This window comes from Apteryx rowi, unplaced genomic scaffold (genome assembly GCF_003343035.1).
Source record: "Apteryx rowi isolate R43461 unplaced genomic scaffold, aptRow1 scaffold_1285, whole genome shotgun sequence".
Taxonomy (NCBI): domain Eukaryota; kingdom Metazoa; phylum Chordata; class Aves; order Apterygiformes; family Apterygidae; genus Apteryx; species Apteryx rowi.
The window spans coordinates 25530-44809 of NW_020447514.1; the positions used below are offsets into that span (position 1 = coordinate 25530).

Sequence of the window (19280 nt, forward strand, 5' to 3'; positions counted from 1 at the left end):
GAGTAAAATCAAGCAAAAATACTACAATTAGTCAACAGCAGAATCTATAAAAGCCGCTTAGATCTGGTCATCTCACATCAAATGTAATAGAAAGTATGGTCCAAGGTATGTGTTTCTTAATAGTTGTTGTTGATGACTACTGTACTTGCACCAATTTTCATAAATTAACAAAAATCCCTATTCAAACTCCTGGTCTTCTATAGTTTATCTGGCAGACCGGAGGATACATCATCCTGTTTTCATTACTTCTAAAYAGCTGTTTGTCAAATTCCAGTACTGTTTCAATCCAGCATAAATGTTTAATTTCATCACTCTTATATAGGATATATCTTATGAAAGCTGTCCTATTATTTTATAGTTTCAAAAGCTTCTCTTGGATGAAGTCAGAGGTGCCTCCTAGAACTCTTCAGGCTGAAATCCCTTTTTGTGCATGTGTGTAACAGAAATGGAACAGGCAATAATTGTAAACAGTTGTCTTTTTGTTTGTTTGTTTTTGTTAAGTAGTTGTCAAGTATGACCTGTTATACTGTGTATTCCACAAAGCACATAACTTGTCTGCATGGAAAGATAATCTCAACATGGATATAGGTTAATTTAGAACGTGGTAAATCTTATGCTGTGATTTGACAGTACTGTGTATAGTCATCAAGATAACTTAAGTCTTTAAAGACTTTTTTTTAAACTTTGYTCACTCAGTCAGCAAAAAAGGGTCATAAGCACTGACACAACAGTCATTCTGAAAACATTTTGCAGAGGGCTAACGAGGTTGGAGAGCCATGCGTTTAAAACAGTGTCATGAATTGCAAAGGGAACTGAGTATCTGATTTTGTTTGTGTTTATGTGCAAGGACTTTCTTCCTGATTTGTGAGGAAGTGCTTGCTAGATTAAATAGATCTGCAACTGAGAGGATTGTACAAGTGATTTCTACGGATCTGCTCAAGTCAACATTAAAGTCTAGTTATTTTACCATGTCAATAAAGTATTAAGGGTGCCTATGGCATTAGATGGATACCTTTTCAGTTACATTTGGTGTCTACGATGCATTTGGTTTTTTAAATGTATATTTAGCTATTTTAATGTTAACAAAGTAGTGGTTGCTTGAATCATTTGGATATGAAGATTGCTATCTAGAATAAGCATCTCATTTGAACACAGGGACAAGGATTTGGACAGTTACATTTAGTTTTAGAATAAAAAGTGCATCAGACTTGTGTAGTGAGGTCACCTCTTGACTGTCAGAGGTGGCCAGTCTTCCAGGTTGCTTTAGCCTGAATTTCATTGTTGAAACTGTTGCTGAGGGAACTAATTTTAGGGTGTTTTCTTCTGCATTTAGGTGTCATTTCTGGAAAGTGATTTGGGAAAATTACATCAGTTWGTACATTGCCTTAGTTATTGGTCTGTTCATAGAGTACTACATGCTTGTAGTTTCCACTCTGATTATGCATTTCAGTATAAAAGTCAGACCTGGACAGAGGGAAAGATGCAAGTAGGTCTAATAGGATTAAATGGATATAGTATTTGAGAAATGGGGAGAGTAAGAGTGCTTATAAATAGAAATTAAGTCATGAATGTAGAATAAGTATATAAAATTATTACTTAGGAGCACTAAGTATGCTATTTTTATCTGAAGGTCTCAAAACACTTGAACCAAGATAAATCTTACAACATCTCTGTGCAATTAGTAAATATTACTGTGATTTTACATATGGAGGATCCAAGGCACTGAGGTGCTATTACCAAGGAGAAATTGTTCAAATAAATACAGGCTCTGCTTTCCTTGCCACAGTTTTTGTAGGAAGTGCAAAGGTRGTTCTCCAGTCCAATCTCTCCACCAGTCAGCAGTTCTTAAACAGGCTTTTCCAGCCAGCCTCTGTTACTCAGAAGCAGTTGAATACACTCCTGAGATATTTTTAGAATCTGTATCTTGGTTTCCTGGGTAATGATGCAAATGTAATGTCACTGTTGTCTGTTCCTAAGCACTCTGTTAAAATTCCATCACAAATGTATATAATAACATGACTTTACTGGGATTTWCTTAGGTATGTACAACAACCTTTTCACATTTATTTGTCTTGATATAAATTGCTTTGGGGGCTTTTTTTAAGAATCATGTTTCAATAGGTGCTTGATAGTTGATCAGATATGAATGTCTGTCCGTTTTTTTTTTTTTTTTTTTTTTAATACCCCCAAATGGGTGTGTTTTATGGAGTTCCTTATTCCAAACTTTGTGCTCTGATCAAAAAGGAGACTTAAAAAAAAAAAAAAGAAAGAAAGAAAAAGAAAAAGAAATTGCTAGTATTAACTTGAAAAGCTYCAGTATAAATTGAGTCATGAAAAAGCACTGTCATATTTTTTCATATTCTTTTAATATATTATCTAGGTAATAGTATGCAAGCATGTAGAAAATCCTTCCTTCTTGATGAAAAACATCTTACTCTTTTATTTTGTTTTTGTTTTGTTATTAGTCCTTGAGTTAAAACCTTTATTATATCCATTTACAAGCTAGTAAATGTTTTCACTCTCTGGATCTCTCTATAAAAATATTTGAGGTTTTGCCTGCATCCTAATTTTGCTTTTCCCCGCTTTCTTCTAGAAGTCTGAAAAAAGCGGAACAATGGGTAAAATAAACAGAGGTAAGTACAAAATTTTTGTGTGCAAACCTTTACTAAGCCAGTACTGAGGTTTATACACTGCAAGATTTTTTTTTCTGTGCTGGTCCTGCATAATCTGTATTCGTTTTCACTTCTATGTGTAAAATTCAGTTACTCTATGAAAAATGAGTCTGTAAATGGTGCCTAAATGCTCAACAGTATTGTTAGTTAATTGCTGCTTCCTAAATACATATTTTTTTCCTTGCTCATATATTTTGATCAAACTGAAACTTCTTGATTTTCATTTGTATTTGTAGTTCTTGTAGTTAGGTGTTTTTTCTGAAAACGTGCACTTTTGCATTATGACACTGAGGTATTGCTTTTTGTAGTACATGATGTTTTTAATCAAATTTCATGATACTTAGTAGCAGTTCTTGTAAAGGTTTAATATAATACTGAATGCTGCCATTCTGATAGGCTCTCATGGTGCAGGAGACTTGTAATAACTGGAAAGAAGTATTTTAAAAATATGTCAAACATTAGTAGGATACTGGTCGATAAAATAAATTTTCACCGGACATGTGAGATAAGTTATGAGAATAAAAATACTGCAAGATTCTGCCTCAAAGGGTTGCAGGAATTTTTTCTAATAAAATTTGAGTGCAGGTCTACTGTCCTTTCAGCAAACAGTTCACAGATCTGAAATRAGATCTTCCAATATCTTCAGTGAAACCTTGTGCTGCCCCTACTACACTAAATCAGTTCTTACCTGAGTTTTAAAGAAATGTGGACTGTTAGGGTACTTCTGACTCTTCTAACCCCAAGCACTTAGATCTGCTTGTTTTGAAAGGAGCCAGCCTGACCATGTTTCTGTTGCAGTAGCTTCTGAGTAGTTGTAAGTTCACTCTGGTATCAAAGCCCAATACCAGGAACACTTAATATACTTTTACTGGAGTTGCTAATGGAACTTTTAATGGTACTGAGAAGATCTGTTATTTTATTTTGACTTAGTTGCAAGCTCTGTCCCTAGCACAGATAACCACTCTCGTGGAAAATATTTAAATCCCTTGTCCCAGTAATCTCCAATTCTACCATTGAGAGATCAGGACCTTTTTTATAGAAGCTTTAATACTCTGTTTCCTGGTTCATCATCTTTTTGCAGTGTCAAACAAAGTCCGTTTCCTCTTTCTCTGTGCTCTTTCATTTATTTCTGTGGAATCTCTTAGCAGAGCTAGGTGCTGGTTGCTGCTGTTATCACTCCCAGCAGACCTGTTTTGCCTCACTTCATAGAACACCTAGATGTTTATTTGCAGACAACTTTTTTTGACTTTTGCCAGTGCTGTTTTTATAGGTTTTAATATAATCTCATTACTTAGGAATATTATATTTAGGAACATTACAATGTTACGTTAGTGATGTAACTGGTATCTGTCATCTATTTGTTTTAGTAGGAGATTAATTTAAAGCAGACAAATGAAAGTACATTGTGCAGCAGATAATGAAATTCAGGTACTTCCTGCAACAGGAGGTTGTGGAATTAGACTGTACCAGCAGGTTCAAAAGAGGATTGGATATGTCCATGGACTAGTCCATAAATGTATGTTAAAAGAAATAGGCAGCGGTGTATCTTCTAGCATTCCTAATATAATAGTTGTAGATGTTGGTGGAGTACAAGGAGCAGTGCAGAAAGTGAAGGTCTCGTGATCTCCCTAAATAATGTTTCCTATTGCAGCTGTCAAAGAGAAGATGCTGGGCTAGATGAATCATTGGTCTGACCCAATAGGTCTTTTTTTATGTTCTCTTATCCGTTTTAATGGAAAGCCTACCTTACCTTGATGAAGTGTTCTATCTCTCTTTTTTTTTTTTTAATTCTTTTTAATATGCACATTGTCAAGCATTTCTATGAGGAGGGTAAAATCAAAGAAAAACAAGCCAGCACTTGAAATGGAAAATGATGAAGTTCTTGATGGTGCTTAGTTTCTGTGATTTTTTCATTCTTCTTTTTCAGGCGTTTATACAAATTCTGTCTCCTTTATAAATAAGCTGCACCTTTGTGCCAAGGAAGCAAAGTTGTTGTCCGTAGTCTTCATTTCAGAGATTTAAGAGATCTTTTAAGTGTCCTTAGCCTAGCCTTTCTTTTCCTTTGAAGACAAGAATCAAAATTTCTATTTCCTAGCCCYTGGAGGACAAGTGTAGTGAAGTTTGGCTTCATGAACTCATCATAGCTTTGTCTTCCCAGAATGTGATGTAGCATTCTACATTAGCTGGTGTGCGAAGAGCTCCCTGTGTGGATATGTTGCATTACAGTCCAGCCAAAAGATCATAGTGATGTGACTTACTGATGTTGGGTCATCATTGCCAGGCCATGGCAAAAAGTCTTCAGGTGGGTATACCTCCTAATGATGGGTGTATTTGTGCCCTAATGGCAGGATGATTGCTGGCCAGCTGTGTTTTTTTGCTTTTAGCGTGTCTGAAGTACAGAGGGAAATCTCTTCTTGAAGAGAGGAGGCACTGACTATTTCAGTCAGGTGTAGCAGTTGCTCATCTTTCATATGTTTAAACATATGAATGTTGGAGTCTTGGAGCAAGGCTTCCTGCTGAAAACTTTCTGATTAGCTTAAGGTATGCCATAATTTCTGAGAATATAGGAGAACTCACTGTTGGTGAATATAGACCGAGTAGATAATTGAGAAAGTTTTTTGAATATGCATCATTGTTTCAATGAAGTAGATGACATGTTGGCATTTAAGATCAGTAAAGTCATTTACAACTGGGGATAGCTATGTTAGGCAGGATTTGTGACCTTCCTCTAAAAAATTTTGTAGTTTGTAGGATAGCCTCAGCATAACCCCTGAATTAGCTTATATCCTGTTTTTGAGGGGTGGACAGGGGCCCTGATATGAGCAGTGCGTTGATTGAGGTTAGTGTGTAATGATGCCACCTTTTCTGGAAACTCAAGGAAGCACTGAACCTGGGAGCATGGGTTTCCTAGATTCCTTGTGCAGTCTGTGGAAAGAAAGGAGCACTTCCAGAGAGTGACTGAGATCCTAGGTAGACTGAATCGTTCTCTCTAGAGATATGTCTCTCACCACAAGAACATTCACTAGCTTTTGACTGTGGGGTGAGGTCTTGTTTGTTTTGGTCTTTTGTTTGTTTTAACACGTGTTAAATGAGTGAAGAAGAGTAAAGTAGTCCTGAGACTTTTTTCTTGGATTTGATTCTTGCAAAGAGGATGATCTGCAAATATCTGCAATATCTTGAAAGGATCAAAAGTATTCTACTCAGTGGTATTCTTTTAATAGCCACCCTGGCCTATTATGCAATTTATCCAGGATGTCTAGGAGTTAGTAAGGAAAATTGCGTGGAAAGGTGAGAACAACATGCAGTGTTTAGACACTGCCAGCCAAGTATTTGATCTTATGTGCATGAGGCACATGGAAAAATCATCCTGAAGATCCCAGGTCGCCTACAAAGGTGTAAGGTAAGCAACTGCTATTTATAAATAAGGTTTGTTTTGGTATCAGAGCAAACGCTTAGGAGAGGAACTTTTTTTTCTTAAGTAAGTGTAAAGACATTCGGGGTTCTGAAGTGGTGAACAATATATTTAATGCATTACAAAGCTATGAAAGGATGCATAATTTATTTAAGAACATCTGTGTACTGTTTTCTTATTTCTAATTTTAAAAGGTACACAGGTGTACTCAATGTGGCACATTTGAAATTAATTTTGAAGTTTTTTACAGGTTCCTAAGGCAAATAGTTTAGTAAAATTCAGAAAATAAAAATATCATAAATACTCAAACTGTGTTCAGGGGCAGTGAAGTTAGAATGGCTTTCAGTTCTCAGGCTATAAACAGATCAGTCATTATGATGCGTATTGCATATAAGCTAAATAAGTATGCACACACATTTCAGATTATATGTATATTTGTGTGTGTATGTGTATGTATATGCATACACTGCCTTTCATCTAGAAAGATCTCAGTAACTTTATATAAACCCATTTAGAAATTGTTGTTCTTATCTCAGTGTGAGAAAAGACTTTTCTCTGAGTTTAACTACGGAAGCTTTATACTGTGCTGCAGTAATCTGCTCAAAATACAAGAACTAAAAGATCCTGATTTTGAGTTTCAGGTTGCTTTTAGATTTGGTGTAGCAGGGGGGAAACTTACAGAATAGGCAAATGGCTTAATTTTTAGACACCCAAATTGGAAGCTGAGTTTTCTGATCAACACAGAGTCACCAGTGTGTGAGTTACAGCACCAGAGTACCTCTACAGTTTTGTTTTGCTGTGTCTGACTAAATAGTAAAAGACAGTATACTTTCTCACTGGAACTAAAACCCTGTTTTCGTTGTACAAATATTTCATTTAGTCTTAAATTAATTTTTCCCATCATTTCTTAGGAAAAGTCCCAAAGAAATGAAGAGCTTGATTTAAGCTTGACAAAGCTGTGAAGATGCTAGTGGCCTTCTTTTACTTAATACAGTGCATTCTAACTACTGGTCTAGTTGTTTTGGAGACATAGGTATAATTGCTGGAAAGGATTTGGACTTGCATCACACATACCCCAGGAAAGTATAATAATCATCATGCAATGCTCTGTCTGTTGATGCCTATTCTACATGCTTTTTAATGAAATGCTTAAATATTCAGTGAGTCAGAGACATAGTTCTAGGTGCCCACTGTGTCAGGTGAGTTATGTGATTAGGAAGCTAGAGAGTCATTTTCTCTTCTCTGTATCTAGCTCAGTAGGAGAGAATGGGGAAGACCCACCTSAGAATTTACTTGCAGCCTGGTGGTTAAGATGCTTGCTTGGAACACCAAAGACTTGCAGTCAGGTCCATCCTGCCTTCCTTGAATAACAGCTTCGAATTTGGATTTCTCGCATCCTGGTTGAAGGCTCTAACCACTGGCTAGAAGAGAAAGGCTAACGGGCAACATTATCATCATCTTATATTCCTCTAGTGTTTGGGGCTTTCTTCCTCTTTTTTTGCCTACCTGAAATGTTCATTATAAACTCTTCAGTAGTTTAAAGTTGACTAAAACTATTTCTTGTGGTGAATAAACTGCCAAAAAAAAGAGAAAACACTCAGGTCATTATCTTGCAAGGCATATCCTGAAACGGCAATATTTTCCCACTGGCATCTTTTGAATGGATTTAGCGATGATCCCAAAGAAGACCAATTTGCATAGGGTCATTGTGTACTCTCTAGAACACACATCACTGTTGGTAGTTTGTTAAGGCTCCATTCTGTTTAGCAATGAGACATGGTCGTGATAAGGCTCGGGAAGTTTCAGTCTTTCTATTTCCCARCTCTTTTTTTGTGTGTGACCTTGCAGTATCTTTGCAATCAATGAGCATTTTAGATTGAAGGTGGTTTCCAGATATGAGAATGTCTTAGGGAAACGAAAAAGAAAAAGACAACAGCAAGAGAAATAAAGTATCAGTATATCAGTAGCTCGTTGGGGTATTAATCTTCTGAAAGACTCCATTCTCTRTTTTGCTTGGTTGGCTGTTTCTCAGCTTGAGAAAAAATTGATGTAGGTGTGCAGTAAAACAGTTATAAAATTATACATACTTTTTGTGGGTATTTCAATACAGTGCATATTTCTTTATATGAATTAAAGTGCCTACACCAGAGGAAAATATTTCCATTGGACTAAAGCAGTAACACCAAAGTAGGTGTTAGATTACTTCTAGAAAGTATACTATTTCAGAATATCACAGTTGTTAAATATACCATATGTGAAACTGAGTCTAATTCAGATGTTTATAAGTGTGCTGATTATAAAACAGTAACTATACAAAGCAATCTAGTTTTTGCTTTTTATCTCTTGGGATATTTTCACTGTTGTACATGTAAATTTAGCCCTTTGGCTCTCATTACAATTACACTTTATTGATGCTAATTTCTGCACTGAATTTATTTCCTGCTAGATAACAAATAGCTGGTATTCAGAAGTTTTTATTCCACAGGGTTTTTTTAAGCAATCTGTCAAGTGGGTCAGAACATGAAGGGATGTTATGTGGAAGAACAATGTGCAATCAATACTGGTATCTATGTCAGTGCTTATGCCGTTTTCACAACTTTATCATCAGCAACTTACCACAGTTTGACATCTTCAGAGTTTGTCTTGATGGATAAGTTAATAAATTGTGGGAAAAGAACATCAGGGTAAAAGTAGAAAAACACTTAACTGATAACTTGTATTTGAGCTGTCATAGTTCTAAATTGGCAAACAAGAAACTATGTGGAGGAACAAAAGCAATGTAATAGATGGTCAGGCCTTGAATATTTTAATTTTTTTCATGTAATCTTAGCACAGATATTTTGTGTTAATGTTCTTTTTGTTGCCACTGTCTTGCGATCACTCTTCATGTGCTCAGTTCTACGGTTTTTCCTTGACACTACTCCCTTTTTCCTTTCTTTGGAAATTTATTCTCTATCTTTTTTGTTCCACTGTTCTTCATTCATTCTACTCTAGTTAGAGTAGAGCTATGTTAGTATTTTTATCCTGGAGGTCAGGATCTTAGTGTGACACTAGGACCTTGTAGATTGATTTGATCTATGATGCAAGAATATTCATTTTATAAACTAACATTGCAGCATGTAGTTTGAATTTATATCACACTGCAACTGCAGATTACAAGTGCTGGAGCACTGTTCTGTCTGACAAGAAACTTTACGTGCCTCCTGTAAGGTGCTCTCTCCTTGGGATGTTCGTTTTCACCCAGACTTCTCTTGTAAAATCTGGCTGCTTTTCAGTAAGCCATCACTGTTCAGAGTTTCTCAACTGAACATTCATCCTGGACCTTTTTCAATTTGACATCTCCTATACCCCACTGAAAGTGTTACTTCCAGAAATACCAGTAACTGTTCTTAGAAAGACCTCCTAGAGGTACTTACTCTTTCCTTATTTTCTTTGTCAGCTTTCATAATGTTGCTAATGATGCTGTTCTTGAAGTTTTGCCTTCCTGAAGTTTGACTCCTACATCCTTTTTTGTACCTGTATAATTTTTTCAGTGTGCCTTTTGATCCTTCTCCATGTTTTTTGACATTCTATATAAATCTCACAACACTTCATCTTTGATTTCTTCCTCTTTCCCACTCTCTTGTCTTGGAGTGATATCATCACCAAAATTCAAACTACCTTTTCTGTGTTGTCTCCTCCTCGAACAAACTAACATCTGTTATCTCTTATGCCTCATCTGGCTATCACCTTGATTTTACCAGGATATAAATGGAGTTCTCAATCCGTCACTTTCCCACAAGTCTTCCAGTTATCTCCTTGTACATTGGACAGCATCATTAATATCCTGTTTGTTCTTTAGCCATTAACTTGTCAGTCAATAACTTGAACCTCTAAGTTGTTCTGCCCTGCTTTTCGTTTGCATGCTTTCTGCATAGTGTCAGTGAAGTTCAGTCTTTCCCTGCCACCAAACAGCTGAAACTACAGTGTGGTGTCTCCTCATCTCATCCCTTGATTGCTGCTTGCAGCCTAGGTCAAGCTTGCTTAGAATTTTGGAAAGGTTGTCGGTTCTCTCCTCTTTCTTTCACCTTCTCATCCTCTGTTGTCCTCTGCTGTCTTCTAGTTCTGCACTGGRTCAAATCTGCCTGCTTTACCTAGCTTTCAAAGTGCTAAGGGATTATTCTACCTATTATCATCAAGAAAACTTGACTATCTTCAGTTTCCTTGTGGTACAGCCTTCATCACTCATTTGTATTTTCTAATAAGCACATTTTTATGTCCATAAATGTTTGCAAAGCTACTTCATTATTTTCTTTTAAATTTCTCCTAGTCTCCTCTCTTGTTGAAAGTTCTTAACTGTGATGCCCTTAAACATGGTAAATTAGGGAAATGTGAGGTGTTGATGCTGCCCTATTGTATAAAAGACTGTTACCTCATTGTTCTCCTGTGCGTGTGTCTCTCCATCTGATGCTTGTCTTTGAGGTTTTAAGCTCTTTAGTCAGGAAACATCTCTTTTGTTTCATGATCATCCATTGCCTAGTTAGGTGAGATGCTGGTCTATGACCAGTAGCTTTTAATGTTGTGGTAATAACAAGTGCTGGTGTATTAGAAAACAACTTCATGAAATTATATGACTTATGTGGTTACTGTTACTGGATGCATAAATTTCTTTGTTGCTGCAAATCTCATAGTTATGTCATGCCTTTTACATGTTAATTCTTAAAAGGACTACTTTGGATTTTTTTGTGTGTGTTAAATTAGCTCTTTTTACTATTTCATGCAATGTTTGTGTCGTTAAATAGCATGCTGTATAATAGATTTCCCCCATCCCTCCCTGGCATGTTCTCAATAGCTTTGGAGCAAAACTTAAAATAACTCCTTTTGTCTTTAAATCTTCTTCTTTTCTGGTTCACAGAATTAAAAGAAATTGTATTTATCATCCAGAGTCAAAGTAATTCTTTTCATTCCAAGAGAGCAGAAGATCTAAAAAGAGGTATTTTAAAACAGGCTGCAGATCTTGGAAAGGTATGTTTAGATAATATAGATTGCACCTTGTTATATATGTTTTTACAGCATTTTACTAAAAAGGTTTTCTATTGTGCCTTTTTTATGATCCAATTTATTCCTTTGGTTAATTGTCTTCTGTGTGTACTTATGAGAAAACTGTTTCAATGGGAATGTACTGGTTGTATACAGTGATTTAACACCAAATAATTTTAATTTAAACTATCTTCCTTTCTGTATAACAACTGCTTTTGTTTAGATGGCATTTGATGTAGAAGTGATAAAAAGAAAGACTTTGAAGAATAAATACTTACAAAGAAGTTATCCAAAATTACTGTAATATCTTAAAAAAATGTTTGGATTCTTTTTTATGAGGTGAATGCACATAATCATTTAAGTAATACTTAGAATAATTTTTAGGTGAGTACTTTGTTATGTTGTTAGAGCCAATGAAAATGCTGTAATGTAGCTTTTTATCAAAATTTCATTGTAGCACTGTGGCAGTTGGACTGCATCATGAATATTAAAAAAATCTCAGCACAGGATTTCCTACTTTCTACAGCAGTGGCCTTGCACACCTCTCTTGCCCACCTCTGTACCCTTCTGTCCCTGGTTGCAGTGCCTCCCTAACCACTCCAGAGTCTTTGGCTTCTGCCCTCCAACTGCAGACAGAGCACTCTGCCTTTCCCCTGCTGGTTGGCCCTGCTGATCTGGGAGCAGCATGTTATGTGACACATGTAGCATGTTATGCTGATTTTGACATAATATTCTACTATGAAATTTTTCACATAAAGCTTTAGCTTAGAGAGAAGAGGTTTTTAAGAGACTTACATTGACAGTTAAGACTTACATAAACAATCCTTTGTTTTCTTTGTCTTTAATAAAAAAAAAAGGTGGGGAAAGGGATGCATACCCTGATAAGAAATAGCCAGCTCTGAGGTTATTGGACCTATTTTTCAATTCCAGAATCTTTGCTCTAAAGGAAAAATAAGTTTGGTATAAATAGTATCATGCATATCTTGGCCCTGAACTGGAATGGCTAGATTAGGCTCCTAGTTTTAGGCTTCACCTATCCAAGCTTATCAAACTTATTGCAATTAAATATATTCTAAATGCACTTTTTAATCTTGCACTTTCAGTGCATATTCTAAATGCACTTTTAGTTGAGGCAAGTGTTCAGATACAATGCGTGCAGACATGATTAAGGCTTTAGTCCTTAAAAATAAGGATCTTAGTTGAATTCTGTAGTTGGTGTCGCATAATGTGAATGGTGAGAAGATCAAGAACTGGAAATACAAATACTTTCAATGAGACAGAAATATAGGCATTTTATGAGAGATAGGTAAAAGCTTTTTTTGTAATTAAAGAGTTGTACCTGCGACTACCTCTGTCCTGCACAAATTGCAGTGGCTTTTAAAAATGTCTATTTTGTAACTAAAGAGATTCCTTTATGGAAACACTGAAATGGTAATGCTTTTCAATATTAAGTGGTACCTGTTAAACAGCATTCATGGCAATTCAGATAAGCAGTGATGGAAATGAATCAAAGCAAAATTCTCATACCCAAAATCTGGGAAAGGGGATAAGTCATTAATTTACAGAAAAAAATTAGCATAGCCAGCCTATTCTTTGTGTCCCTGTTGTTTTTGTCAAATCTCAATTCCACTGTAGGATTTTAAACTTTTCTGGGCATGACTCAATAGTACTAATTACTGATAGGAGACAGAAGATCTCTGCAATCCTGCACATCAATATTTGAAGTTCACATTTTTCATTAAAAAGAATACATATGAAATTATTATTTTCTGGCAAAGGAAGCTAAATCATTGCATCTTAAAGTATAACTGCAGTACAGAAACAAAGGACTGGATCAGTTGAATCATTAGGTTCACTTGTCTGCTGACAGAGAACCAAAGAGTAGATGTTTAGTCCAGAAGGATCCATTAACTAGTTATTGCTTTGCACTGTTTTAAAATGGAAAGTGGAAACCTGCTGCTACATTTGTTTTGTTTAATTGAAGTAGAATATCTGTGTTGCTTTGAAATGGATTCTATCACATTTGTATTTACATGAATCTTTACATTTAATTTGTCCATTTATTTTCTTTCATTGTGCACTTTAAAAATAATTTTTAATGAGAAATTAATCTGTAATTCTGGGCACCAGTAGATGTCAGTATTGTTTTCATGCTTAAAAATGTAATTCATAGATATTTCTTAAGAATTAACCAGAACCGAGATACGTTAAACAATGTCTAGACCATAGCAACGAAGAAAATTCCTTAAGGTTTTTACCAATTTTCTTAATTTTCTGAGTTTTCTACTTTTAAGAAGCTCTGCAAACTAGGCTTTCCTAGGAAACATAAGATAAGAATAAGGAAGCTGTCAGTGTGTGAAATTATAGTATTTTTGACTGTCCTCCTTCTGTCTTAACAAATATAGCAACAGGATTGCTTTTTTGGCTAACRCATTTACAATTGGAAAACAAATAAAATACTGTTTTGAAAAATGATGGATTTTGTTTGAAATCTTGTTTTTGATGCAGTAATGCTATTTAGTTGCCTAGGATCATAAGATTATTTTGAAGACGAAGGCCTGTGTATTTCTCTATGAAGACTTGTTTAGTAGATTAAATGCCTTTTTTTTTTCCTTTGGAACACCTTAAACCAATTCATTGTATTCACTAAGTTTTTTATTTTCCTAAAAATCCTAGAGGTTAAAGGACATTCTGTGTATGTTAACCAGAAGAAATATAGCAAAATAGGAACCTAGTAATATTTATTTAATAGTTTAAAAAATGTGAATGCAAGAATATAATTTTAAGACTGATTCCATATAATCCTGGAAAACAAAAATGAGTATCACATGCTTCCGTATGAACARTAGATGTAGTGACGTTCTGAACTCTATTTTATAGAATTGTTTTAACTATTGTTTGCAGTATGTGTACCATTAGGCTTACTTTGTTTTGAGCAAAATCATGTGTTTTGTATCATATAATAGAAATGAAGTTTCACAGATTTAAATTAGTCCTCCATATAAAAGGAAGAAACGCTCCCTATTTGTGAGTTCATTGAGGATTATTACTGTAGTAACTATTATTATCAGTTTAAAAGAAATAAGTACAAGCACAAGTATGGAACTGTGCACAGAAGACTTCAATATTATGTTGCTTGAGTAAATGTTTGCCTTCCTTAACATCTTTACTGAGGACATAGTTCATCACATTTTTATAATACTGTTTCTTTGTCAGTCTATTCATTTGCAGCTCAGGATCTTGAAATGTTTTGATTGAGATGAAAATAGGTAACAAATGTTAGGARCATCCTAGTTGTGTTCTTGTTTATTTACAACAATTTTGCAAAATCCTGTTTCCTGAAGTGCGTCAGGAACAAACGAGATCAGAAACCCATTTGGACTGTGCCATTGATCTGTGCCTCAGAAGTTCAGTCTTGTTGTTACCCCTCAGGATCATGCTTACAGAAGGTTCTGTTTTTCTGCTTCCAGCACACATTGACCATAAATCAATATCCTAATTCCTGCATCTGCAACCTGGGAAAGCGTCTTGGTGCCTATCTCAGCTTTGTTTTATTATGTTATTAGAGCCATGCTCACCGTATCTAAAATATCAAAAACGTGCCAGTTGTTGAGCATGGCGTGTTTTTAAAATTTTGTTATTTTTGGTTCCCTAGGCTGTACTGGTTGCGGCATTGCACTGTGGAGTTTAAATTTTAATAATACGAAAGATTTATGTGTTAAAGTATTGAGGAGAAATAAGTAAAATTAGCTTGCTTAAATATTAATGTATATATGTTAAGCTATCACCATATTCCCATCTGAAATGTTCTATCTCCAGTTTTTTTCTGTTAATTTCTTCATGGCTGTCTGGGAGAGACTACTTTAAGGACATTTCTAGAGTGCATCTTTTTTTTTTCTTTCTATTTTTTCCTGAACTTGCCAGTTGGGATATTCATTCCTGTTCTTGGTGAATGAATGTTTTTTGGAGTTCCTAACTCTGCTTCCATGGCTGTTTCCAGACGGTCAGGATCTCTGTTATTGTTTGATGCTATTCCCACTATGAGCTCTGACACCCATATCTTGCTTTTTCCTGGGGTGTAAAAGTAGTTTCTTTATTTCATTCCTTATTACAGGTATGCTTGTTCATTTGTGGAATACATTCCTCATCCAGATGCACAAAAAGCTCTGATTCAGAGTCTTGAAGTAGGTCTGAACAGTTCTTTATCTTACCCTTACTGTAAACCTAACACACATGTTAAAAATCCTGTGGTTATAAAATCTAGTGAAAGGATTTCTCATTCATTGCGACTGATTTGTTTAAACTGAACTGTATATTTAAATGCACTGTTCATGGACTTAATTTGCCAGAGACCTTTCACAATTAGTACCATAAATGTGATACAATCTGTAACGTACCTGTAGTTTAAACTTCCAGATTTCTTGCTTGAAAGTCTAGATTCTAGTGTGAAAACCCTATTCCCTTCCTTTCCTGGTGTTTAACTGATTATATTTAAGTAAAATGTTGGGTTACTTTTTGTCCTGCCCCTCTGTCTTCTCATTTAGAGCAGTTCCTCTTTATGGCTAGATTTTCCACAATATCAGCATCAAACTCTCAATTTTTGTATTACAATAAATCTGTTTTATACATATTTTTTAATTATATTATTTCCCAATGTTATTAGATCTAGAATCCTTTTTTGTAAAATGTGAGCGTACAGATCTGTATAAAGAATCTGTTTTCCTTCCTAGCAACAGCTTTCTTTTCTGCTGCAAGGATATATTCATGTCAAATAATAAATCCCATAGCCTCACAAAATGTGCCTGTCACCTCAGTTCTTCTTATTCCTTAAGAAGTAAGAGTTTACCTTACTATTACTACTTACTACTTAGTGGACAGTTTTCATTGATTTTGTTTTTATTTGTGAAAAGCAAGACTCTGGCACGTCTTCTTTATTAGCTTTCCATCATTTCCCCCTCTTTGCAGAGCAAAGACCAGATGGCAGTTGATACCAGAGTTACTGGTGGAGATACTGTCATGGCATCTGTGATACTAATTTTGTACTTTACTCTGCTTGGCCCAGGCCTTGTTTATGTCTTTGGCAGATCAGCAGGTCTCCTCTCTTTCCCTGGCAAAATGTTGCCTCTGACACGTGGCTGGCGATAGACTGTGTGAAGGTATCCTGCTGAGAGCAGAGGTCCTGTGCCCCTTTGTGGTGAGGGAGGAGGAGCTGAAGGGATACCTGGAACATCTGACTTTCTCCAGAAGTGAAGTCCCTCAGGGTTCGGCCTTCATCTACTCAACAAAATTAGAGTGATTAGGGAGCATAGTACTGCTGGGGAAAGGAAGAAGAAAGAATTTCTAGCCTATATATTTTTGGGGGATGTTGGTGATCATTAACTCTCAAAAGAACAGAACAGGGAATAAAGAGGGTACATTAACTTCCAAAGGGTTTTACTTTGGACTAACTCTGATTTGGTTCTTTGAACTGAAGGTCTGTTACCAGTTGCAGCACATCTTTTGGTTTAATTTTATCCAGAAGAAATATAATTTGTGCACTCTGTGATCCAAGGTAAAGAGTAGTAAGTAGAAAAAATATCAAAAAGCACACTTCARATTCTCACTCCTGATTTGAATTAAGATGCTAATGTAGACGAACACTCACTATAACAACCTTAATAGTGGGTAGCTACAGAAAGGATCTTAATTTCTGTGAAACACATCTAGAAATGTACTGGTAGTTCTTAGAGAACTAAAGTATATGGATATCTGTAAAAAGAATCCACTAACAAAAGACTTTACAGGCTCAAATAATGGTGTGGAAATCTCATTCTAATCTCTTAATTACATTATATTCATTTTCTTCATGGGAGTCTATGCACAGATTGAATATATTAGGAAATGTTAGGAAGCAGTAGGAATTGCGTTTGGTTCAGGACTCAGTTTTGCAGTTAGATTTGATCTTTAGCAAACATATCTTTTTTTCTAGATATTAAGATTAAGCATTTTGGTAATCATTTTGAAATGGGCTAAGACCTCTGAATTTTGTTCACATCCCAGTAATTATAAAAGTGAAATTAATGAGTTTATTGTATCGTTCAATTTCAAAAGTCAGGAGCCTACCACTCTGTTAGTGAGCAAAATCAAAGACTCCAGACTCATTTTGATATTTGAAACATGTATCACAATGTAGATTAAAATAAATTAGATGCATTTTATGGTTTTTTGAATATTTTTAAAGTTTATTTTAGTCATAGTTTAATTTGTTTGTTGACGGACATATATTCTGAAAATGTTTTTCGGTTTAGTAGTTTCTTGAGTCTTCTGGCATCCTGGTCATCTGAATAATGATCTGTTCAGGCTTTCATCTACAAGATTGGATGGAAGTGTATTGATGTCATATTTTTTGCTCCTGATAATAGCAAATGTAGGCACATTTATAACTTCCTTGTTGTATGAATGTTTTTCAGTTTGCTCCAGAACACTGTTTCTATCAGAATTCAGGAAAATCTTTTGGTGTCATTACCACCATAATGCAAAATAAATGAACAGTGATGACTGCTGATACAAGCGAATTATTTCTTTCTGGCTCACAAAAACCTTACTAGACTTTTTACTGATTTTCTAATTGTGGGAACTCTAGGCAGCGTGCTGGCAATTGCCAACATTGTAATCTGCACTGCTGAAATCTGATCAGACTATCATTGAAGAACACCTTAGTAAAATCAAAAAATTAGTGGCTGCAGACATCTTTCCTTCATGAAGAAGCTACAGCAATGATAATTACAGGGTTTTGAGACAGAAATACATTGTAACACAAAGCTTTTTGATGAGGAGATAGTTGGAAGATCAGCCCTTATATGCAATAAACTAACTGCCTAAGAAGTTCTTTAAAAATACAAATACTTACATAGCTATTTTCCCAGGCATTGAGTTGGCTGAATCTAGAGGACAAGAATTGTAGAGTCAGCGCTTTGGTTATGCATTCAGATATATTTTGCTGGCAGCTAAGTTGTGTTCTGAGGTTTTCAATATAGTGTACAGTAGGAAGATGAATAAAATTGCTACTTCTTACTTCTTCACTTCTTCCTTCTTTCTGCCTCTTATCTCAAGTTAGTCAGGACCRCTTCAAATCACTTTCTAAAGTTGTAGTTACTACCTCCATGTGGTTGAATAAATGCTCCCATCATTTCTTTAATGTAAGATCGTCTGAAGACAGACTCATAAACTGCATTTTTGTCTTGATTTATGAAGGCAGTGTACTGCTGTGACCTTTCCCTGAACCTTTTGAAACTGCACATAGCATTTTAAGAAAACCAGTGCCTTTTTCAAAATGATAACCCAGTATCTGAGAATAGAGTAGAAGTAGAGATTCTCTCTTAATGGAGAATAGTAGGGTTTTTTTATTATTATTATTACTTGACACTCCAAGAGAAGCAAAAGACTACAAACCATCTATTTATTGGCTATGGCACTTCATTTGCAAAGGTTTGGGTTTGGGGGTTTTGGGKKTTTTTTTGTTTTTTTTAACAGCTTAAAGGGAGAAATAGGTCATGACCTTTTTAGTCTTTGTGCRTCTTGGACAAGCTGCCTAATAACTGATGTCTTAAATAGAGATAAAGTGCATCTGTAACACTTCTATATAAAATATAAATTTAAATCATTTGTGAGTTTTGTTTGAAGGGGTATATTGAAATAATGTCTTGCCCTGGATTCTTGGGCTTGATGCTCTGATAAATATTGATACTTACGTCTTATGATACTTATGATACTATGTATGTTGTAGTTTTCAATGCTTTTAGCTAATTGTTAGAAAATAGAGATGATGTATAGTGTAGCACTTGACAGTGGCAGTTCCTAGCAAATGACTGAACTTCTGGATTTAGAGGTAGGAGGTATGCTCTAACTTTCTCTTATTTTAGAAATCCTTGAGAGGTCTGTAAAAGTCTTTGGAAGGAAAGCTGTAGGGAGACTTCGGTGTGTTCTCTGACTCTCCTTTGTCACAGCAGAAAATGAATACGTGGTCAGCATGGGTGACTAGGAGAGCTGGGCTTACCTAACCTACAGGAGGGCTGAGAAGAAGGTACATCTGCTAGCTGGGAATGTGTCTGGAGATGAATTTCTGAAAAGCAGAAGAAGCATTTAATCTGAAAGAGAAGGGAAAGTGGTGATAACTGCTTGCAGAGACTGTAGAGTAA

At 35.5% G+C, this 19280-nt stretch overlaps 1 protein-coding gene across 8 annotated transcripts in view; it reads left to right on the forward strand.

The window, feature by feature from the left end:
* Positions 1-19280, forward strand: part of B3GLCT (beta 3-glucosyltransferase) — a 65384-nt gene that overhangs the window by 12148 nt on the left and 33956 nt on the right. For 5 of the 8 annotated variants that reach the window (XM_026055975.1, XM_026055977.1, XM_026055979.1 and 2 more), the window contains 2 exons: positions 2594-2633; positions 10979-11088. In XM_026055975.1, the coding sequence (XP_025911760.1) occupies positions 2594-2633; positions 10979-11088 (150 nt within the window). Of the gene's footprint in view, positions 1-2593; positions 2634-4830; positions 4975-10978; positions 11089-19280 lie in introns of all 8 variants that reach the window. The other 3 variants (XM_026055980.1, XM_026055982.1, XM_026055981.1) reach the window with 3 other exon arrangements.